General features: G+C 39.5%; 2 protein-coding genes across 2 annotated transcripts in view; one reads left to right on the forward strand and one right to left on the reverse strand.

Annotated features, from left to right (window-relative positions):
* Positions 1-11363, forward strand: part of ATAD5 (ATPase family AAA domain containing 5) — a 44434-nt gene extending 33071 nt beyond the window's left edge. The window contains exons 17-23 of the mRNA XM_080825311.1: positions 258-351; positions 1495-1559; positions 4292-4472; positions 7430-7611; positions 8557-9416; positions 9866-10024; positions 10128-11363. Of these exons, the coding sequence (XP_080681437.1) occupies positions 258-351; positions 1495-1559; positions 4292-4472; positions 7430-7611; positions 8557-9416; positions 9866-10024; positions 10128-10206 (1620 nt within the window). The 3' untranslated portion in view covers positions 10207-11363. The remainder of the gene's footprint in view (positions 1-257; positions 352-1494; positions 1560-4291; positions 4473-7429; positions 7612-8556; positions 9417-9865; positions 10025-10127) is intronic.
* Positions 11364-13742: 2379 nt separating this feature from the next.
* Positions 13743-21237, reverse strand: TEFM (transcription elongation factor, mitochondrial). The gene is made up of 4 exons (XM_080825312.1): positions 21159-21237; positions 19707-20170; positions 16526-16675; positions 13743-14586 (listed from the first exon to the last, which is right to left on the reverse strand). The coding sequence occupies exons 1-4, from the start codon at positions 21223-21225 to the stop codon at positions 14149-14151; spliced, it is 1119 nt and encodes a 372-aa protein (XP_080681438.1). The 5' UTR covers positions 21226-21237; the 3' UTR covers positions 13743-14148.
* Between the last annotated feature and the right edge of the window lie 742 nt (positions 21238-21979).

Genomic DNA, 21979 nt, shown 5'->3' on the forward strand with positions numbered 1-21979 from the left:
TCGGGGTCCTGGGATCGAGTCCCGCATCGGGCTCTCTGCTCGGCGGGGAGCTTGCTTCCCTCTCTCTCTCTGCCTGCCTCTCTGCCTACTTGTGATCTCTCTCTGTCAAATAAATAAATAAAATCTTTAAAAAAAAATTTCATAAATTCATAAATTTTGTCTCTAACAGACATATACTATATCTATTATGTATATGTAACATATCCAGTAAATGTTTTGTTACTCAATACAGTATTATTGTCATAAATGGCTCTTAGGTTGATGTCATTTTTGAAGAAGATGCTGGGTTTTTGAATGCAATCAAAACATTCATGGCAACAACTAAGAGACCTGTGATTCTTACTACTAGTGGTAAGTAACAGTGATTTTGCAACTAATTACTTTTGGTTTAAATATTTTGAGAAAGCTGCTCATTTTAGTTAAAAATGTTCCTTTAAAAGTCTGGTAGTAAATTAAGTCTTTTTTTCCTAAAATTTGGAGGCTCCTAGATCATTTTTTAAGTGAAGAATTATTTAAATTTGCTATCGATCCACAACCTTGAGTAATTACAAAATTACTGTATTACCCTGCGAATAGCAGTGGTGTGGAACTGGATACTACTTTGAATCACTGTGTAGAGTATTAGATATTTAGGATGCCTGCAACAGCGTAGAATGCAGGTAAAGAAATTTTATCCAGGAAAGGGGTTTTGGTAGGGGCGATAACAGATCCTTCTCTATGCCTCTTCTTCGTACTTACAATTAGATCACCAAATGTTACTCGCTGGTCAGAACTTTTTATGGAGCGCATAAAAAGTTTTTTTTGCAGTGCCTTAACATTGAACTTAGCCATTCCTTATTTCCTGAGAACACTTCCATATGAATTATTGCATATTTTGTCAAAGTAACCCATAGCCAGCCTAATGGAATTGGTCCACTTCCTTTTTTTTTTTCCTAAGATTTTATTTTTAAGTAATCTCTACACCCAATATGGGGCTTGAACCCATGACCCCAAGATCAAAAGTCACACACTTCACCAATTGAGCCAGCCAGGTGCACCTGGAGTTGGTCCACCTTCCTAATAATTCACATTCAGTGTTCAATTTTAAGACTCATACAGGTTTGTTTGTTTGTTTGTTTCATTATAAATACTGAATTATAACACTGTTTTCTAATATTTTTTCATTGCACGTATTCAGTAGTGTATCTCCACTGTGGATTTCTATAGGAAATGTGTTTATGTTAGACTCCACTTACAAATTAATGGCTCATTTGACTGTTAGTGATTGTACTCTAAAAATACTGATATAAATCATGTTACTCAAAGGGTACATGATATTTTAATTAAAGATCACAAGTTACTTTAGGTCAAGAAAGAAATTCAGTTCCTTTATTGATTTATAATTTACATGATATTTTCGTTACCCATGAAATATAGAATATTTTCATAGAAAAAGTAACTGGAAAAATGAATTGAGTAGTCTTAATGGTTTTTTAAAAATTCTTTTTCCTCTAGATCCAACATTTAGTTTAATGTTTGATGGCTGTTTTGAAGAAATTAATTTCACTACTCCTTCGCTTGTAAGTTTCATTCTGATCATAAATCACGTCACAACTCTATAAAAGGTGGTTTAACGTGATAGTGCCAGCAAACCTTCAGTACACTGTTGAATAGGAGTTAAACATGAACATCTCTGCCTTGTATCTGAATTTGGGGCTAAAGTAGGCACTCTTATCAGCAAGTGTGGTATTAGCTGATTTTCATAGATTTTCATCAGTTAGCTGTGTTTTTATTGTCAATGGTGTTGAATTTTGTCAGATACTTTCTACCTTTGAAGCAATCATATAGTTCATCTTTTTAATTCTATTAATATGGCAAATGATGTTAGTTGATTTTTGAATGTCAGAGCAGTCCTGCATTCTTAGGATAATATGGTCATGATGTGTTATGTCTTTTTGTAGTTCTGGATTTGATTTGCTCATATATTGTTGGGGACTTTCATGTCTACATTTATGAAGGATGTTGGTGGGTGGTTTCTAGGCCATTTGAAATGGATTAGGACATAGATTTTAGTAGTTTCTTCAGAAATAATATGCATTCTTAGTTTTTCATAGTGTATTTTTTTTAATTTTTATTTTTTCTTTTTTTTATTTATTTGACAGACAGAGATCACAAGTAGGCAGAGAGGCAGGCAGAGAGAGAGGAGGAAGCAGGCTTCCTGCTGAGCAGAGAGCCCGATGCGGGCCTCGATCCCAGGACCCTGGGAATCACGACCCAAGCTGAAGGCAGAGGCTTTAACCCACTGAACCAGCCAGGCGCCCCTAAAGATTTTCTTTATTTGAGAGAAAAAAGAGCACGAGCTGAGGGGTGGGAGGCAGAGGGAGAAGCAGACTTCCTGCGGAACAGTGAGCCCGACACAAGACTCGATCCCAGGACCCCAAGTTCATGACCTGAGCCGAAGGTAGACGCCCAGCTGATTGAGAGCCACCAACGTGCCTCAGTTTTTCATAGTGTAGTGTTAGTATTACACTAATTTATAGAGAAGCTAAGAACCTTGCAAAGATATCAGTCTGTTTGCCATCCCTCTATCTTGTATGCTTTAGTTTTCAAATGTTTTACATTTACACATTACAAACTCCCCAATATAATGCTCTGCTTTTTTGCTTTAGCCAGCTGTGTATGTTTGAAGGTAATTAGGAGAATAAAAAGTTGACTTGTATGTTTACCTATATACTTATAATTTCTAATAGACTTCATTCCTTCCTAAAGATCTGACTTTTTCTTAGATTTTGTTTCTCTTCAGCCTGAAGAATTTCATTAACAATTTTTATAGAGCTAGTCTGCTGGCAGTAGATTATATTAGGCTTCATTTACTTGAAAATGTCTTTATTTTTATTCATTTCCAAAGAGTATTTTCCCTTGGTATAGAAATCTGAGTTCTCGGGGTGCCTGGGTGGCTCAGTGGGTTAAGCCACTGCCTTCGGCCCGGGTCATGATCTCAGGGTCCCGGGATTGAGCCCCTTGTTGGGCTCTTTGGTCAGCGGGAAGCCTGCTTCTCTCTCTCTCTCTGCCTGCCTCTGTGCCTACTTGTGATCTTTCTCTGTCAGATAAATAAATAAAGTCTTTAAAAAAAAAAAGAAATCTGGGTTCTGAGTTTTTCCATCAGTACTTTTTTTTTTAAGTAGGCTGCACACCCTGCATGGGGCTTGAACTCATCACCCAGAGATCAAGAATCACATGCTCTACCAACCGAGCCAGCCAGGTGCCCTGAGTCAGTACTTTAAAGATGTCATTATTGAAAGCAGAATTCCTAGTTTGTGAAGCAGAAGTCCCAGAAGTATGCAGGAGTAATGTATGTACATAGAATGAGGTCAGAGATTTAATAGGAGAAATCATTTTTTAAATTGTCTTGTTTAAGGTAAAAATGCTAGTGGTCTTGTAAAATCTGCAATATGTAAATGTAATTTTATTTGTTTTAGCTTTTCCAGGTAAGAAGCTTTCCATAAACAGTGGGAAGAGAATAGTATATGTTTTGTTGTTTTGTAAAAAAATATCATAGCAATATTGATGGAACATTAAATAAAACGAAAATCTGGGGGCACCTGGGTGGCTCAGTTGGTTAAGCCTCTGCCTTCGGCTCAGGTCATGATCCCAGAGTCCTGGGACAGAGTCCTGCATCGGGCTCCCTGTTCATGGGGAGCCTGATTCTCCCTCTCTCCCTCTACCTCTCCCCCTGCTTATGCTTTTTCTCTCTCTCTAGCTTTTCTCTCTCTCTTTCAAATAAATAAATAAAATCTTTTAAAAAATAAATAAAAAGAAATCACATGGGTTTTGCTTTTTGGTTTTTTCCCCTAATGTTTCTTGTTTATTTAAATTTATGCATTTGTACATGCATTGATAGAATTTTCTAACTCTGATATTTAAAAACTATCAGTATTATTATAGTATTCATATTTATAGTTTTAATGGCTGTAAAATATTCCATCAAGTTGTACCATTATTTAATACTAAGGGAATTTCTCAAGGTTTAATAAAATTGCCTTCAGGGTTTATAGAAAATCTCCCATAAAAGATTCCTTGATGTTTTAGACTGTATACAGTTACTGAAATAAGGTTATATAAAATATTTTTAATTTGGGAAGTATATTCCTTTATTTTATTTTTCCAGATCAGTTTCATTCTCAAGAGCTAAGATAGCGTGAATTTTAGTGAAATTTGTCCTACTTTTAAATGTGTATTACTGATGTATTTCTGTTAACTCTGCCATTCACCGTGTTTCTTTTTTCTTTCTCTCTGTTTCTCTTCTTCTCAGCTAAATGTTGCCAGCTACCTACAGATGATCTGCTTGGCTGAGAACTTTAGAACTGATGTGAAAGACTTTATAACATTGTTAACTACAAATGCTTGTGATATCAGAAAAAGTATCCTTTACTTACAATTCTGGATTAGAAGTGGAGGTGGATTTTTAGAAGAAAGGCCATTATCCCTTTGTCGTAAGTTGATCTGTTATAAAAGAAATTTCGACAGTAGGACCCTACATTAAAGTACGTGCTGTACTAAAATATCTGAAAGATTTCCAAAATTTTGAGCATCCAGATATCGTGTTAATCTTGAAAATATATGTATGTCAACTTTGTTGGTGAAAATTTTACAAACATTAAGTGTGGGTAAAGTTAAACTGCACATGGAACAAATTGTTACTTATAAATTTATTAGCATAGTTTATTTTTATTTAAAAATTTTTTTCTTTTAAAGATTTTATTTATTTATTTGACAGACAGAGATCACAAGTAGGCAGAGAGGCAGGCAGAGAGAGAGGAGGAAGCAGGCTCCCTGTCAAGCAGAGAACCCAATGCAGAGCTTGATCCCAGGACTCTGGGATCATGACCTGAGTAGAAGGCAGAGCCTTTAACACACTGAGCCACCCAGGCGCTCCTCTTTTTTTTATTTTTTAAGATTTTATTTATTTTAGAGAGTGAGCATGTGTGCAGAAGCAGGAGGGGCAGAGGGAAAGGGAGAGAGAATCTCAAGCAGACTGTGTCCTTAGCGTGGAGCCCCACTTAGGGCTCTATCTTACTACCCTGAGATCATGACCTGAGCCAAAATCAAGGATCAGACGCTTAACTGACTGAGCCACTCAGTCGCCTTATAATCACAGTTTCTTGCAAACAATTAGAATACTGTTATTTAGCAACTAGCTTTTTCTTACTTATTAAAAAAAATTGGTGACTTTTCCATATAGGTAAATTATTTTTATATGACTGTAAGTTCTCTTTTAGCTTCTTCAGTGATCTATAATTCTATTTTTCTTAAGAATTTATCATTCCAGGGCACCTGTGTGTCTCAGTGGGTTAAAGGCTCTGAGCTTCTGCTCAGCTCATGATCCCAGGGTCCTGGGATCAAGCCCCGAGTCGGGCTCTCTGCTCAGCGGGGAGCCTGCTTCCTCCTCTCTCTCTGCCTGCCTCTCTGCCTACTTGTGATCTCTGTCTGTCAAATAAATAAATAAAACCGTTAAAAAAAAAAAGAATTTATCATTCCAGAAATGTTTTATTTCTTATCGATCTTTAGTCATTGTTACCTAATTGAAGTCACAAACATTTATTGAGGGCTTTCTCCATGCCAGGTCCTGTGTTTACATGAATAAGACATGGTTCCTTCCCTGGAGAAGTTGAGTTTGTGGTTTTCATGCTCCATAGTCACAGTTTTGTAGTTACAGATTCTGCTCTGGGAAATACACAAATATTTAAATAAAACAAAGGTGAAGTTCTGTAATATTAATCCCCTGTCAATTTTTTTTTCTCTTTGATCATTTCAGAATTTTAATATATTTTTCTTTTTCAAAGTCCAAATGTATATATTTAATTCCGTGTGAGCTTGTGCCTTTAACTTTTTCTTAGAAGTAAATATGATAAATAAGACATGGTAAATATCCTTTTAGAACAAATTAAAAAAAAAAGAAAAAACAAATTAGGGGCGCCTGGGTGGCTTGGTGGGTTAAAGCTTTTGCCTTCAACTCAGGTCATGATTCCAGGGTCCTGGGATCGAGCCCCACATCAGGCTCTCTGCTCAGTGGGAGCCTGCTTCCCCCTCTCTCTCTCTCCACCTACTTGTGATCTCTGTATGTCAAATAAATAAATAAAATCTAAAAAAAAAAAAAAGCAAACAAATTAGTAACTGTTGCCATACTATTGGATATAAAATGCTATACCAGAAACTTTAAAAGATAATAATTAGATATAGCATTCTTTCTTTTCTTAAAGATTTTATATGCATTTTATTTCTGTCTTTCCTAAAAAACACAGGTAGGTACTCATTGGAAATTGAAATAGTGCAGAAGTATATAAAATAGAAAGTAAAAGATCTTCTGCACTTCTTAAAGTTAGCCACTGTGAGAACTTTATACATGTACAAATATCGCTACCTACTTATTTAGCAGAATTAACCAATACTATATATACTGTTAATCAGTTTGCTGTTTTTTGTTTGTTTGTTTTTTTAAGATTTTATTTATTTATCAGACAGAGATCACAAGTAGGCAGAGCAGCAGGCAGAGAGAGAGGAGGAAGCAGGCTCCCTGCTGAGCAGAGAGCCCGATGCGGGGCTCTATCCCAGGACCCTGGGATCATGACCTGAGCTGAAGGCAGAGGCTTTAACCCACTAAGCCACCCAGGCGCCCCTCAGTTTGCTGTTTTTTACTTGAGAATTTTTTGTTGGTATGTACAGAGGGGTACAATTTTTCACAGCTGTGTGCTATTCTGTAATAGGGAATGGATGTGACATAATTTATTAACCATTACTTATTAGAGGAAATTGAAGTTATCGTCAGTTTGTCATTAAAATATGCAGTGAATGTCTAGACACATATCCTTGAGCATATCTGTGAGTACTGCGGTTGGAGAGAATTCTAGAAGTATTGTTGCTGGGCCAAAGGCTGGAATACATTTTTACGTTCCAACAGGTATTGTCAGGTTGCCCTCCCAAAGATGATTGTCCTGATATATGTTCCCATGAATAGTTTATGGTGGCTTTTTAATATATACCTCTGAGAAAACTAGGTTACCAAGTTGTTTTACTTTTGCCAATTTAAAAGGTGAAACATGAATGGTATCTTATTTTTTTCTGCATTTCCATGATCACTAGTGAAATTGTCCATCTTTTTATGAGTTTATTAGATATTTGTATTTCTTCTGTAACTTGTCTGTTCATAGTCCTTTGCACTTTTTTCTTTTGGATTGTTTTGTAAGCCTACCACCACCCCTCTTATCCCCTGTATGCTAAAAATAGTGTTTTATTGTACTTTTTATGAATTAAATACATAGGTGGAGAAGAACAAAATGGGAGTATAGGTCTCAAAGATGCCAAAGGATCTTAGATCTTAAATAATTGTTTGCTACAATTTATTAAAAATATAGATGGCTAAGGGTGTTTTTTTTTTTAATTAATTTTGTAGGAGGAAATAGCAGAAACATTCAACTTGTTTGCTCTGAAGATGGCCCTGATTCCAAAAATAAAGCTAAAAATACTAAAAGGAGTCCTACAGACCTTCCCAAATGTGATACTGGCTGTGTTGAGACCTTGTTTGGCCTTAAGAACATTTTTTCCCCATCTGAAGATTTATTTTCATTTCTAAAGGTATTTTCAGTATCTAATGTGGGATATTAAATATTTACTCCTTTTCATCTTCCTAACACTCATTCCTATCTTTTGAATCTTTTTTTTTTTTTTTTTAAGATTTTATTTATTTATTTGTCAGAGAGAGTGAGCACAGGCAGACAGAGAGGCAGGCAGAAGCAGAGGGAGAAGCAGGCTCCCTGCTGAGCAAGGAGCCCGATGTGGGACTCGATCCCAGGACCCTGGGATCATGACCTGAGCCGAAGGCAGCCGCCCAACTAACTGAGCCACCCAGGCGTCCCCTATCTTTTGAATCTTAAGGTTAACTTAAATTTGCCTATAATTTTTATAGGCTTTAGATTTCTGATTTTAACATACTGTACTACTTTGACAAATGGTACATACACAGTGCTCTAAATGCATTTTACAGGATTTTGACTAGAATTTAGAAAGACTTCAGATTAAAAAGACAATTTTCAGAAAAGTAGTTTTTAAATAAATGAGGTTCTCACTATTGAATTGGGGTATAAAGAATTAGAAAATTTCTAAAGAATTAGAAAATTTAATTCTTGGGGCGCCTGGGTGGCTCAGTGGGTTAAAGCCTCTGCCTTCGGCTTAGGCCATGATCCCAGGGTCCTGGGACGAGCCTCGCATCGGGCTCTCTGCTCAGCAGGGAGCCTGCTTCCCTTCCTCTCTCTGCCTGCCTCTCTGCCTACTTGTGATCTCTGTCTGTCAAATAAATAAGTAAAATCTTTTAAAAAAATTTAATTCTTCAAATATTAATAGTCTAAATCTATTTTATAGACTCAACTATTCTGATGAATTTAAGGAGTACAGATTAATAAAATTATGAGAGGGTAGCAACTCATTACTTTTCAGATAGAATAAGGATGCCACTGTATTCATATAGGTAGAAAAATGTTCAGACTGTGTTCTAACACTTCTTCGTTCAAAATTGTTTTTCAGCACAAAATCAGAACAAAGGAAGAATGGCATCAGTTCATCCAGCTTCTTACAGAATTCCGAATGCAGAATGTTGATTTCTTATATAGTAATCTTGAGTTCATTCTACCACTGCCTGTTAATATCATTCCAGAAACAGAAGACTATTATGGTTCATCAATTAGTGTGGACACCAGTGCAGCAACAAAAAATATGAAATGTCTTGCTCGGAAACATTCTGAAGAAGAGAAACCATTGAAAAAGACACAAAAAAAGAAGAAAAAGAAAAAGATAGTAATTCTAGATGATAGTGACTTATTTGACACTGAACTGACCTTCTCTAATGAATTTCTTAGCCTTTCCCCTGCATCTTTCTCCTCAAATTCAGAAGAAAGCAAAGCCAGAGATAAAGCAAGCAATCCAGAGACAAAGAAACTGAACCAATGCGTAGAGTCTAACATGAAATCTGTTCCTTGTCCACCTAAAACACCGGCAGAAAAGAAACATTCTGCCCTTATTTCTCAGTGTTTAAATTCCCTCACTGAGTTCCTGGATAACATGTCCTACTTAGATGCCCTTTTAACTGATGTAGGAGATCAAAAGGAATTTGGTCAAAATGACTTCAGTTGGACAAATGTGAAAAGCGGACTCTGTGATGAGTTTAGTCTGGAGACCAGTGATGGATGGACTTCTCGGAGCTCTGGAGAATTAAAGGCAGCTGTAGAAGCTCTCAGCTTTACCAAGTGTTCGTCTACTATTTCAAAAGCACTGGAAACCTTGAATTCTTGCAAGAAATCAGGAAGAGATCCAACAAAGGAGCTTACTCTTCATGTTCCACAGAAGCGCAGCAATGTATATTTCAGTCAGTCGGCAGCTAACGTAGAGTAAGTCTTCCTTTTACTTTTGATTTTTCAATAATAAATGATAAAAAATAATAAATGATAAAGAGGAAACTATTAGTTTCTTTTTACTAATTTTGAAATGCTGGGCTTTATCGATCATGGTAAACTCTTAATATTAATAGTGGACTTCTAATAAGACAGGGAGACCAGCCTGATTGCTGGGAAGAAAAATCAGAGAGATTAGAAGACTCCTCAGTGACAGGGAATGGAGTTTGGATTTGCTGGGGCAGAGAGCGGGGAGCCATTCAAGGTTCTTTTCGGTATGGGAGTGATGTGTTGAAAGTAATATAGGACGTTAACCTGGAATCTGGTTGATCTCATCTAGACCAGAAGCAAAGAGAAGCAGAAACCAGAAGCTGGTTGTGATCGGGACTGTTGCATTTCTCTTGGACAGTAAAAATCCAAAGTAATGCACTACTTTTCATTTACAGCAGTGCCTGGAAGAGGATAGCAGTCATTAAAAGTGTATTTTCTAGCCGATCCCTTCTGAACCTGGGTAACAGACAAGCTAGTATAATTGAGTACCTGCCAACTCTTCGGAACATTTGTAGGACTGAGAAGCTAAAAGAACAAGGAAAAAGTAAAAGAAGGTAAAAAAGCTCGATATAAATAACAATGTAGACAGCTATTTCAAGATTAATAAATATTCTCATCTGATGGTTAAATTTGAATTTCTCCTTGTAATTTTGACAGGTTCCTACACTATCTTGAAGGTATTCATCTTAACATTTCGAAAGAGACTGTGAACACTTTGGCAGCTGGCTTCCCTTAATATTCCATATTAACAATGCCTTGTACAGATTATTATGTTCCTCAAGATACATTTTATATTGATTTTCATGGAAGAATTTCTTTTCTCAATGTACATTTGAAACGGGCTGTTTGTATATTTTTTTATTAGTGTTCAAATATTTAAAATGAAAAAATTTGAGTTACGAATTGTATTTATGATTGTGGTGGTATTTTTTTTCTGAAATTTTTTGTATTATTTGAGTTAGCTTTGTTGTATTTTGCATGTGAGTTGTTTCTAGAAGGTAGAATTCACTATATTTCTAAACATGTTTCATTATTAAATTAATCCATAATTTTTCTTTTTCCCGTTACCTTTAATCCACCTCCCTGCCACCCAACCATCAGTACTCTGACAAGTTGTATATATGAATCATCCAGGTGGTAATCAAGTTCCTACAGTACAAAATTATGTAATACATAAAAACTTCCTAGGTAAGAAATTATGCCTCATTTTTCAAAAAAAGTACCATCTTCTGGATAAGTTTATTTTTAGTGTATTCCTCCAGTGTATTTTGCCATTGAATCATTGAATGTTTACAAAGTGAAAACAAGATTATGAATTGTCGTTTTCATAGATATTTTTAGCAACCATACATATGTGATATTTTGTATATTTTGCCAACTCACATCATTTGCCTTGTACATTTTTCTTATATTTTTATATCAGTGATGTTTTATTTCATAAAGATATTAATGATGTTAATATATCTATTTTGGACAAACTGCTATTCATTAAAATTGTAACAAAGGAGGATTCTTCGATGGACTTTCTACATCATAGTCATTTCCACTTAAGGTTGTTTTTTGGCAAAAGTATGTATTTTTTAATTACGATTTTAAAATCCCACATTTCACTTAAAATCACTTTTGTAATCATATAATCAGGTGTATCTGAAAATAGTTTCCTATTTCAAGTGTTTATATATGTATTAGCCTTGAATTCAGTTACTTTATCTGGTGAGTTACATATTTATCTCAAAGGTAAGGATCCTAATTTTGTACAGATGGAAAATATTAATGTATATCTATTTACAAATGTGTATGAAGGTATGTTTTTACCTCTTATTCAGTCTACTTTTTTGTTGATAGTATATGATTTAATTAAAGGTAAAAGCTAAAAGACTTAATGCAATGTTTAAATAGGTGGTCCAGATGTAGTCATTTGGGTAAATATGGGTATTTTATAGGTTTGGATATTATAGGCTGTATCTTACAGGTTTTGTCCTCGTACAAAAGAAGAGATCTGAAGTTCTGTGGGTGTTTTTTTTTTTAAGTATATGGATTTTCTTCTATTGCATACTAGCATTCACTATTTGCAGAGCACTTACCTGTTAATTTGGTCTTATCATTAGAAAATTCTGGTAATAGAGTAAAATAAACTAACTTCAGAATTTTATTTAAGATCAAAAATCAAGAAACAATGGGGATATTTTCTTCCCTAATAGGGACACATTTAAGATTTTCTTGTAGGTTTAGCATAATTTGGGGGGGAAATTTTTTTTTTTTTTTTAATTTATTTGACAGAGAAAGAGAACATGAGCAGGGGCATCAGGAGAGGGAGACCTGGGGCTCAATCCCAGGATCATGACCTGAGCCAAAGGCAGATGTTTAACCAACTGAGCCACCCAGGTGTCCCAAAGGTTTATTTTAGAGAGAGAGAGAGCGCACGTGTGCGCAAGCGGAAGGGTAGGGAGAGGGAGAGAGAATCTCAAGCAGACTCTACCCTGAGCGCAGAGCCCAAAGTGGGGCTCAATCTCACGACCCTGAGATCATGAGCTAAAACCAAGTCAGATGCTTAACGAACTGTGCCACCCTGACGCCCTGAAAATTATGAATTCTTAAAGGTGATAAATTCCTGTAAGATTCAGATTCACTTTTAAGATAAAGCAAGCAAATTCTGATGGCTTTTTCAGTACTTATCCTATAAATGTCTACAGTGAACACATTTTCACTTAAAGCTATTTCCAGAAATATGTGGGAGGTAGAATGCCATGTATCTGGCATGAACCACTGGATGGTTGGTGAAGCTGTTTATCAAATTATAGAACAATGGCAAAGGAGGCAATTTGAAGGAATGAGGATTATTTGAGATAGATAGTTTGAGATACCTACAACACATCCAAGGTGGAGATGTTTGCATACAACCATGTATGTAAACGTAGAGATTTCCAAGTGAATGGCAGTAAGTCTAGGCTACATCCCTAGAGATGGGAAGTGCTGGAAGAGAGGACTTCTACTTATTTCACTTTTTTTTTTTTTTTAATTTTTCAGTGTTCCAAGATTCATTGTTTATGCACCACACCCAGTGCTCCATGCAATACGTATCCTCCTTAATACCCACCACCAGGCTCACCCAACCTCCCACCCCACCATATTTCACATATTTGATTATTCAAATGTTTTTCTAACAAGTATATTTCACTCTGTAGATTAAAGGAAGGACGTAATGCTTTGACATCATACACTTGGGTTCAGGACTACTAAGATATAATGAGGGCCTGAACTGAGGCAAATATAATAGTGGAAAATGTGAGATGTGAAAAAATTACGTGCTACTTTTCTCAAAAGGTAGTCTATCTAAGGGCACCTGGGTGGTGTAGTAGGTTAAGCACCTGATTCTTGGTTTCAGCTCAGGTTGTGATCTCAGCATCTTGGGGTGGAGCACAGCATCAGGCTTTGAGCTCTGCATGGAGTCTGCTTGGGATTCTCTCTTCCCTCTCCCTCTGTACCCCTGCCCCCACATACTCATTCTCTCTCTCTCAAATAAATCTTTTTTAAAAAGATGGTCTGTCCAGGGGCGCCTGGGTAGCTCAGTGGGTTAAGCCTCTGTCTTGGGTGAGCCCCACATTGGGCTCTCTGCTTAGAGGAGCCTGCTTCCCCCTCCTTCTCTGTCTGCCTCTCTGCCTATTCATGATCTCTCTCTCTGCTCTGTCGAGTAAATGAGCAAAGTCTTTTTTTTTTTTCCTCAAAGATTTTATTTATTTGACAGAGATCACAAGTAGGCAGAGCAGCAGGCAGAGAGAGAGGGGGAAGCAGACTCCCTGCTGAGCAGAGAGCCCAATGTGGGGCTCAATCCCAGGACCCTGGGATCATGACCTGAGCCGAAGGCAGAGGCTTAACCCACTGAGCCACCCAGGCGCCTGAGCAAAGTCCAAAAAAAAAAAAGAGATGTTCTGTCCAAGTAAAGTATTTCAAAGTGGGAAAAATAAAGAATGTATTAGACAAACCTTCTTTGTTCTGGGCTGATAAAACTGAATTGATGAAAATCACCTTTTGGAAGCAATACATCAAACCACATGCTACTTACAGAATTAAGAAGATGATTTCATAAGTTGTGTTCTTGATTATATTTAGCGTTATTCCCATATTGAGCACCACCCCCAAAAATCATTACTCTCTATTAACGATAGAATGATGCAGATCATTGGTATGGGATGGAATCTGCTTTTCAGGTGAGATAACTTTGTTCTTGCTTTGGCTGTTTAGGGGGCATGTTACTATTTAACCCTTATACCCAAAAGGCACAGAATCTCCTAAGATATTTATTGATTTAGCTTATTATTGTGTGAACAATTCAACAGTCGAAAGTCTGACTTTAAATTCAAACATATTTTCTTCTCCATAAACATGGATGTTAAAAACAGTTGGCTGGGGCACCTGGGTGGCTCAGGGGGTTAAGCCTCTGCCTTCAGCTCAGGTCATTATCCCAGGGTCCTGGGATTGAGCCCCACATTGGGCTCTCTGCTCGGCGGGGATCCTGCTTCCCCCTCTCTCTCTGCCTGCCTCTGTCGACTTGTGATCTCTCTCTCTGTCAAATAAATAAATAAAATCTTAAAAAAAAAAAAACAAACAGTTGGCTGTATAGCTTTAGGGCTAATAAATATAAATTAATATAACCTAAGAGCTCTTTAACCTCAGCATTTTAAGGTTCAGTGTCAAAAACTGCTAATTCATAGAAGGCAACAGCTTGCAATAATGAGTCATACAACTCTTCTGCTCTGTGCTGTTCAGTAGATGAAAACATCTGTCTGTAGAGGACAATCTTCTCAGGGGGGAAGACGACCCGAGGCTGCTCCTTCAGAACAGACTCTGAGAGGAACTGCTTCACCAGCTCTTTTCCACTAGTCCGTGTGTCCCCAATCATCAGTTCAAAGTGCTTCCCCACTCCATTTCGATTCATGCTCAGCACCTGATGCTGGCCGTCCTGGGCAAAGGTTTTGTTTAGTAAGGCATACAGCATGGCTTCCATGATATGAAAATGTAACACTACAGGAAACCGAGATGAGTTCTGAACTGAAAACCCGATTTTTTCCAGAACATAGAAGTCAGCTTTAGGCATCTTTGAAATGACTGAAGAAATCTTAAAAAAAAAATAATAATAAAAATAAGTAAACAGAAATAATTCATTAAGTTTTGTTGTTTTGGTTCCCTCTCCCATTTCTTTTTAAAAATATATCACTTATTTTATACTGCTACTGACAGGTTTTTTTGTTTCATTTTTTAAAGATTTTATTTATTTATTTGACAGAGAGATCACAAGCAGGCAGAGCGGCAGGCAGAGGGAGAGGAAGAAGCAGGCTCTCTGCTGAGCAGGGAACCCAATGCGGGACTTGATTCTAGGACTCTGGGATCATGACCTGAGCCAAAGACAGACGCTTAACTGACTGAGCCACCCAGGCGCCCCTGCTACTGACAGTTTTGAAGTAACTGAAAAATCAGCATTTTATGGAGAGTCAGGAGTCAGGTTCTGCCCTGGTTCTATCAGGAATAAGCTGAGCTAAGGCAGATCATTCAGTCCTCCCAAGTACCAGTTTCTTCATCTTGAAAATGGGCTTCATAATTTCTAAAATCTATAGTAAGATCAGACAACTTAAAACATTTAGTAACCTTTTAAAAATGTCTAGGGTAGAGCATAGGGTTAGAATACCTAGCCTACGATCAGGGGCACCTGAGTAGCTCAGTAGGTTGAGTGTCCAACTCAATCTCAGCTCAGGTCCTGACCTCAGAGTTTTGAGTTCAAGCCCTATGCTGGGCTCCACAATGGATGCAGAGCCTACTTAAGAAAAAAAAAAAAATGAAGGCCTAGCCCACAATCCATTATCTGCAACTGACTAATCCTATCAGATGCTTCATTGATTATACCAGTTTTCATATGTGTAATCAGGATGGTAATTATTACCCATCTCACAAGGTTCTGAAGACTCAAATGAGACAATTAGTGAAGCATTTTGAAAAACAAGCTTAGGGGCACCTGGGTGGCTCAGTCGGTTAAGTGTCTGACTCTTGATTTCAGCTCAGGTCAGCATCTCAGGGTCCTGGAATCAAGCCCCATGTCGGGCTCTGTGCTCAGCAGAGAATCTGCCTGAGGATTCTCTCCCTTTCCCTTTATGCTCCCCTCACTAAAACCAATAAATAAAGGGTGCCTGGATAGCTCAGACAGTTGAGCATCTGCCTTTGGCTCAGGTCTTAATCCCAGGGCCCTGGGTTTAAGCCCTGCATCGGGCTCTCTCTTCCTCTGCCTCTCCCCACTGTTTGTGCTCTCTCTCTCTCAAATGAATAAATAAATAAAATCTTTTCTTAAAGAATTAAAAATAAGCTTTATAAATATAGTGCTGAAGTTCTGTAACGTTAGAATAATGTATTTTACCATCAGTTTTCTCAGTATCTGCCTTTGTACATTAAGGTAGTTCATGAACTAAATGAAGATTCAATTTTTTAAAATCATAGGTGATGAAAAACATGATAGGAATGGGTGAGTAGAGGCGCCTGGGTGGCAGTCGGTTAAGCGTCTCCCTTTGATGCAGTCATGATCCCGGGTCCTGGGATTAAGCCCCACATCAGGCTTCCTGCTCAGCAGGAGGTCTGCTTTTCCCTCTCCCTCTGCCTGCCACTGCCTCTGCTTATGCTATCTCTCGTGTTCTCTCTCCCTTTCTCTGTCAAACAAATAAATAAGATCTTAAAAAAAAAAAAAGGAGGGACGCCTGGGTGGCTCAGTTGGTTAAGCAGCTGCCTTTGGCTCAGGTCATGATCCCATCGTCCTGGGATCGAGTCCCACATCAGGCTCCTTGCTCGGCAGGGAGCCTGCTTCTCCCTCCGCTTCCGACTGCCAGTGCTCGCTCGCTTTCTCTCTCTCTGACAAATAAATAAATAAAACTAAAAAAAAAAAAAAGGAATGGGGGAATAATAAGCAGCCAAGGGAAATCCATCTGCAGTACTATATTCCATTCCCTTTAGAACTTTAAGATTAAACTACACGAGGAGTTCTAGCAAGGAGGAATTTGGAGGTGCAGTTGCTTTACCTCTTGTAAATAGACAGATGATATGTACGTTCCTTTCATCAGCTGGCAGCACTCATTCTGCTGCCAGTCCAGCACTGCCAGTTTACGATCCACGTGAGCCCAGGCAACTCTTCGAGTTCCAAAAACGATGGATACGATACTATCAACTGCCTACAACAAAAAGGCTGGTTTAATTACAAGTATAAACATTTTAACATGCAAAATTTAAGCTATAAACTCAGAATGCCAAATCAGTTTACATGATAGAAATATACCAGGGAGCCAGAGTGGCTCAGTTGGTTGAGCATCTGATTCCTGGTTTCAGATCATGTCGTGATCTTGGGGTCATGAAATCAAGCCCCATGCCAGGCTCCACGTGGAGCTCAGTGTGGAGTCTGCTTAAGACCTTCTCTCCTGGGCACCTGGGTGGCTCAGTGGGTTAAAGCCTCTGCCTTCGGCTCAGGTCATGATCCCAGGGTCCTGGGATCAAGCCCTGCATCAGGCTCTCTGCTCCGCAGGGAGCCTGCTTCCTCCCCCCCCCTCCCCGCCTCTCTCTCTCTGCCTGCTTGTGATCTGTCAAATAAATAAATAAAAATCTTAAAAAAAAAAAAAAAGACCTTCTCTCCCTCTGCCCCTACCCTGAGGTTGCACTCTCTAAAATAAATACATAAATCTTTAAAACAAATAAGTATACTTCTACTTTATGAACTGAGAATTGTTAAGGAAATGCAGGAATAATTTTTTAAAAGACTATTTATTTATTTGAAATAGCATGAGTGGGGGGCAGAGAGAGAGGGAGAAGCAGGCTCCCTGCTGAACAAGGAGCCCAAACTGGGCCCTGATCCCAGGACCCTGGAATCATAACTGAGCCATCCAGGCACCCCCAGGAATAATTATTACTAAAAGATAACCAGTAGCAGTCAGTTTAAAGACAACCTTTACCTAGCCCAAAGTAGGCATTCAAATATTCCAGTGTTGCTGGGGACCGTGCTAGATACTGGGAAACAAGGAACATGGCCATACATTGTAAGAAATGCCACCACACAACAGTTACACCATCAGGAGAAGACATGGTCTGGGAAGACTTCCTAAAGGACTAGGAGAATGAGTAAGTAAGTGGGAAGTGATTTCACCGGGTGTCCACACAGATAGGCAGTATGACACCTCACACACCCAGGCCCTGGAATAAAGTATGCAAGCGGGAAAGATGCGGAGGGGTAAGCAGATATTTGCAAAAGTACCTTACTTTATCCTGAGAGCTGCAGGAAGCCATCAAAGCATGTAACAAACATTCAGACACAAAACGAGATTTACAGTTCAGAACCATCACAGACCGCTGTGTGGAAGATGGACCACAGAAGGCTAGACTAGAGGAAGGGATCTATTAGGTGCCTGTTATGTGACAAAGCATTGAGAATCGAAGACAGTGATGATGAGGACAAGAAACAGGTCAGATATAATGCCAGTAGAACTGATATGCGGGGATGGGAGGGCTTAGAATAAGCCCACTTTTATTGCAGTATTAATGTTAAGACATTAATCAAGATGACGACAGGAAGCAGATCAACTTGGGAAGGTAGGGGAAGAGGAGTTTTTTAATGTACTGTATTCAGGTTGCCTATAGGGCTTCTAAGGGGAAATGTGTAACAGATAGTTGGATATGTGGATTTAACTCTGCCGAGGCTGGAGGTAAGAGTACCACAGCATCTCTGCACCCTCACACAGTTCATTTAGTTGTATGGATAAATAAATTAGTGTGCTCTGTAGATACAAAGGCACACAGGCAGGAACATTTTATAATTCTATACCCATCTCCCTTTCACTGCTAGGGAATGGGTAAAATATCCATTAAACACAGACTAGTTTGGATGCCCAAACATCTACAAAATACAGGCCTTCTTTTGATTCCTGAGTTCAACGATTCTCAAGCTTTAGTGTACATAAGAATTACTAAACCAGGTTACACATGGTACTTCATGGGCAAGAGATTTGAGGAAAAAAAATACTTTATTTGGAAGTCAGTATAATTGTTCTCATCATATACAAAATGACTTTAGAACCCATTCCTGTAAAAACGTTGCAACTCCACTATAATGACTATAAATAGTACTTGTAGCCAAATCGGAACAGAAATCCAAACCCTGAAAATTTTGGTTCAAATATGTTCCAGATCAATTGCAGAAGTTGTTCTATCTGTAGTCCATGAATGGACTTCATGAAACCTCTATGTCCTCTGAAAGTGTATGCAATATTCTATGTAAATGTGCTTTTTTTGGTTGTTTTTCTGAAAAGAAGGTCCTTAGCTTTCATCAGGTTTTCAGAAAGTGTCCATAATCTTCCCAAAACTGAGAACCACTGGTCCAGAGAAAAAATGTGCTTACTATTGGTACGCAATGAGAGAATATTTTATCACGTATTGCTACACAGGACCTAACCTCCTCCTCCAAGGTTTAATATTTGATGTGCCAAGTAATTCTAATATTAGTTTTTTAAGACAACACTGAAAAGGATTTGCTTGTAGAATGCCTTTTGAAAGGGGGAATAGAAAATAACTTTAAATCCTGCTGGAAAGACCAGTATAATGTTCTGAAGTCACTCCTTGGTCATAACCCTCTTTGAATCTTAATCTCAATATAACCCTCTTGATAGACACAGGTAGTTCCTCAATTCCTCTTCAATAAATCTTGCACAGACCTGTTTCTCTACAATTGTTCTTTCTTCCTAGAATGCCTGCCTCCTCCAATGAGCCTCATTCTCCTTCTCTGAGATCTAGGTTTTGGTCAACTTTCCCCAACAGGCATAGCCCATGGTTCTCTGTCCTTTTGACTGCCCATTCACTCTCTCCCCATCTCATTCTTCTGTACTGATCACATACCAACTAAACTATAAGCTGTCCTGCTGCCCAGAATAGTGCTTTGCAAAGTAGATTCTCCGTATGTAGGGAGCAGTGTAATGGACATTAAGAAAAAACAGTATACCAGGGCGGCTGGGTGGCTCAGTGGGCTAAGCCTCTGCCTCTGGCTCAGGTCATGATCTCAGGGTCCTGGGATCCAGCCACGCATTGGGTACTCGGCTCAGCAGGCAGCCTGCTCCCCCCTCTCTCTGTGCCTGCTGCTCTGCCTACTTGTGATCTCTCTCCCTCTATAAAATAAATAAATAAAACCTTTAAAAAAATAATTAAAAGAAAAGAAATACAGTATACCTTAAATCTCTCTCTCTCTATTTCTGGTTTGATGAGCTTTCTCAAGAGCCGGTTGTCCTGGAACTTTCTTTTTTTCCCTCCAGTCTCTGGACAAAGAATGGAGTTACAAACTTGAATGGTAGTTTTATACTGGAACAAGGGTACATTCATTAAACTCTCCAAATTCTGAAATGGCCCAAACTTCTCTCTGTGCTCTATAATATTGACAGATTTTCTTCCACGAAGCAATCTGAAAGCTTCAAGTTCTTTATTAGATGCCGTATTCAACACATGCAAGATGGAAGCCTGCTGTTCTGAGGAGAAGAGCTTGTCAAGTGCATTTCCAGGTTCCTTTGTATTTTCATCATAAAAAGCAGCATTGGGAGTAATCTTCTTAGGTGCAGCGGATTTTTTCCAACAGCAGGAACTATGTAGCGCCTGGAATAAGGATGACCTTAATGGAACTGGAAAACATCGCCCCCTTCCTAAAAGGAAAATTCAGCAAAATATAAGCTGGAATGTCCTACTTCTATTTAGTATTAGTTGTGGCTTGACTAGAGCCTTCACAAAGGGACAGAGACATTCCCATAATCTTAGAAGTAGTATACCATATTTGCAAGAGAAGTCTTCTGATTTTTGTAAGTCCCAAGTTTTACTACCTAGCAATCTTACTTTATGCCTATTAAAAAGCATGTATTTAAAACAATGATTTCCACCGCTGAACGTTTTTGACATTTTTAACTTTAGGGGGATCTTTGTGTAATTCATATCTCTCGTTAGGAATATTTTCACATCCATTTTCGCTAGTTTCTTACGCGGTGCAACCAAATAAAATTAAATTGTATACGTTTATAAGACGTGTTTTAGCTGAGTGATGGATGTAACGGGCGGTTTTTATTCTCACCAGTACACTTTTCCAGATTTCTACTACGACTGTTTCCGCAAGCAGAAAGATAAAACGCCACATTAAGAAATAATTCTGGGGGCGCCTGGGTGGCTCAGTGGGTTAAAGCCTCTCCCTTCAGCTTGGGTCATGATCCCAGGGTGCTGGGATCGAGCCCCGCATCGGGCTCTCTGCTCAGCGGGGAGCCTGCTTCCCCCCCCCCCCCGCCTGCCTCTCTGCCTACTTGTGATCTCTCTCTGTGTGAAGTAAATAAATAAAACCTTTTTTTAAAAAAAGAAAGAATTGTACAAAGCCAATGGGAAGTCACTCGGACACCGAGGCCACAGGAAAATACCACAGCCGGAGATGAGCAGACGGCGGTTGGCCTCTCAACCCTCCGCCCGCCACACAGTCGGAGAAAGGCCCGCCCGCGGACCCCTCCTCCGGGAAGCGCAGTCGCGTCGAGGCGCCCCGTCAGCTCAGCCAAGACTCCAAGAGGGAGGGCTGGACGGGCGACCTGTGGAAGAGGGTACTCCACGACCAGAGGCTAAAGACAGGCAGGAAATTAACCAGCATTCCAGGTACCCTACCTCCCGCCACGAGGAGACTACCGACGCTCATCCTGCCAGGTAAAGCACAAGGTTCCCGCAGTCCCATCTTCCTCCACTGACTTCCGGCCCGGAGGTGCTTCGCTTCATAGGGCCCGGCCTGGCGGCGGAAAGGTTCCGGCGGCAGCGGCGTTCCGGCCGGGGATGGGTCCGGCAGAGCTGCGCGGGAGCCACTCCTCCGCTGCGGGCCTCGCGGCGGCCTCCAGACCAAACGGTGTCCTCCGATCCCGAGCCCCCGGGTGGTGGTCTGCACATTCATTCCACCGCGTCCTGGAGACGTTCTGCCCAAGGCCGTCCCCTGACAGCTGACAGCCACTGCGTGGAATCTCTGGGAAGAAAACGCCTGGGCGGGTTTTAGTCCGTGGTTGGCCAGCTCCCTCCTTCAGGGAGCCTCCCTGGGTTTTTTCCAGGCACGTGGACTGATAAGGTCTTGTTGTGGCCCTGCCTGGGGCGAACTGGATACACAAATAAATAACCGTATCACTAGGCAGAATCGGGAGAGGCAGGGGTTCAGGGAAGGGCGAGTGGTAGGAGGAGGTGGCTTTGCCACTGAGACTTGAAAGCCACAGCCTCGTTCCATTTGGAAGGGATAGGGCGGAGGGGAGGGAGATGAGGCGGCACAAAATTTGGTTAGGTCTTGAATGCAAAAAGGGGTAGTTGAATAGGGTCATACCAGAGGTGTGTTTCTAGAAAATTTGCCATATATAAAAGTGTGAGGCTAGGGACTCCTGGGTGGCTCAGTCAGTTAAGCAGCTCAGGTCACGATCACAGGATCCTGGGATCCAGCCCCACATAGGGCTCCC

The sequence above is a fragment of the Martes martes genome (genome assembly GCF_963455335.1).
Source record: "Martes martes genome assembly, chromosome: 16".
Classification (NCBI taxonomy): Eukaryota; Metazoa; Chordata; class Mammalia; order Carnivora; family Mustelidae; genus Martes; species Martes martes.

Coding starts and splice junctions, on each gene's coding strand:
- TEFM (XM_080825312.1), bottom strand. CDS start 21,225: ATGGGACTGCGGGAACCTTGTGCTTTACCTGGCAGGATGAGCGTCGGT. Junction 20,171..21,158: donor TAGTCTCCTCGTGGCGGGAG/GTAGGGTACCTG, acceptor TTTTCCTTTTAG/GAAGGGGGCGATGTTTTCCA. Junction 16,676..19,706: donor TAGAGAGAGAGAGATTTAAG/GTATACTGTATT, acceptor TTTTTGTTGTAG/GCAGTTGATAGTATCGTATC.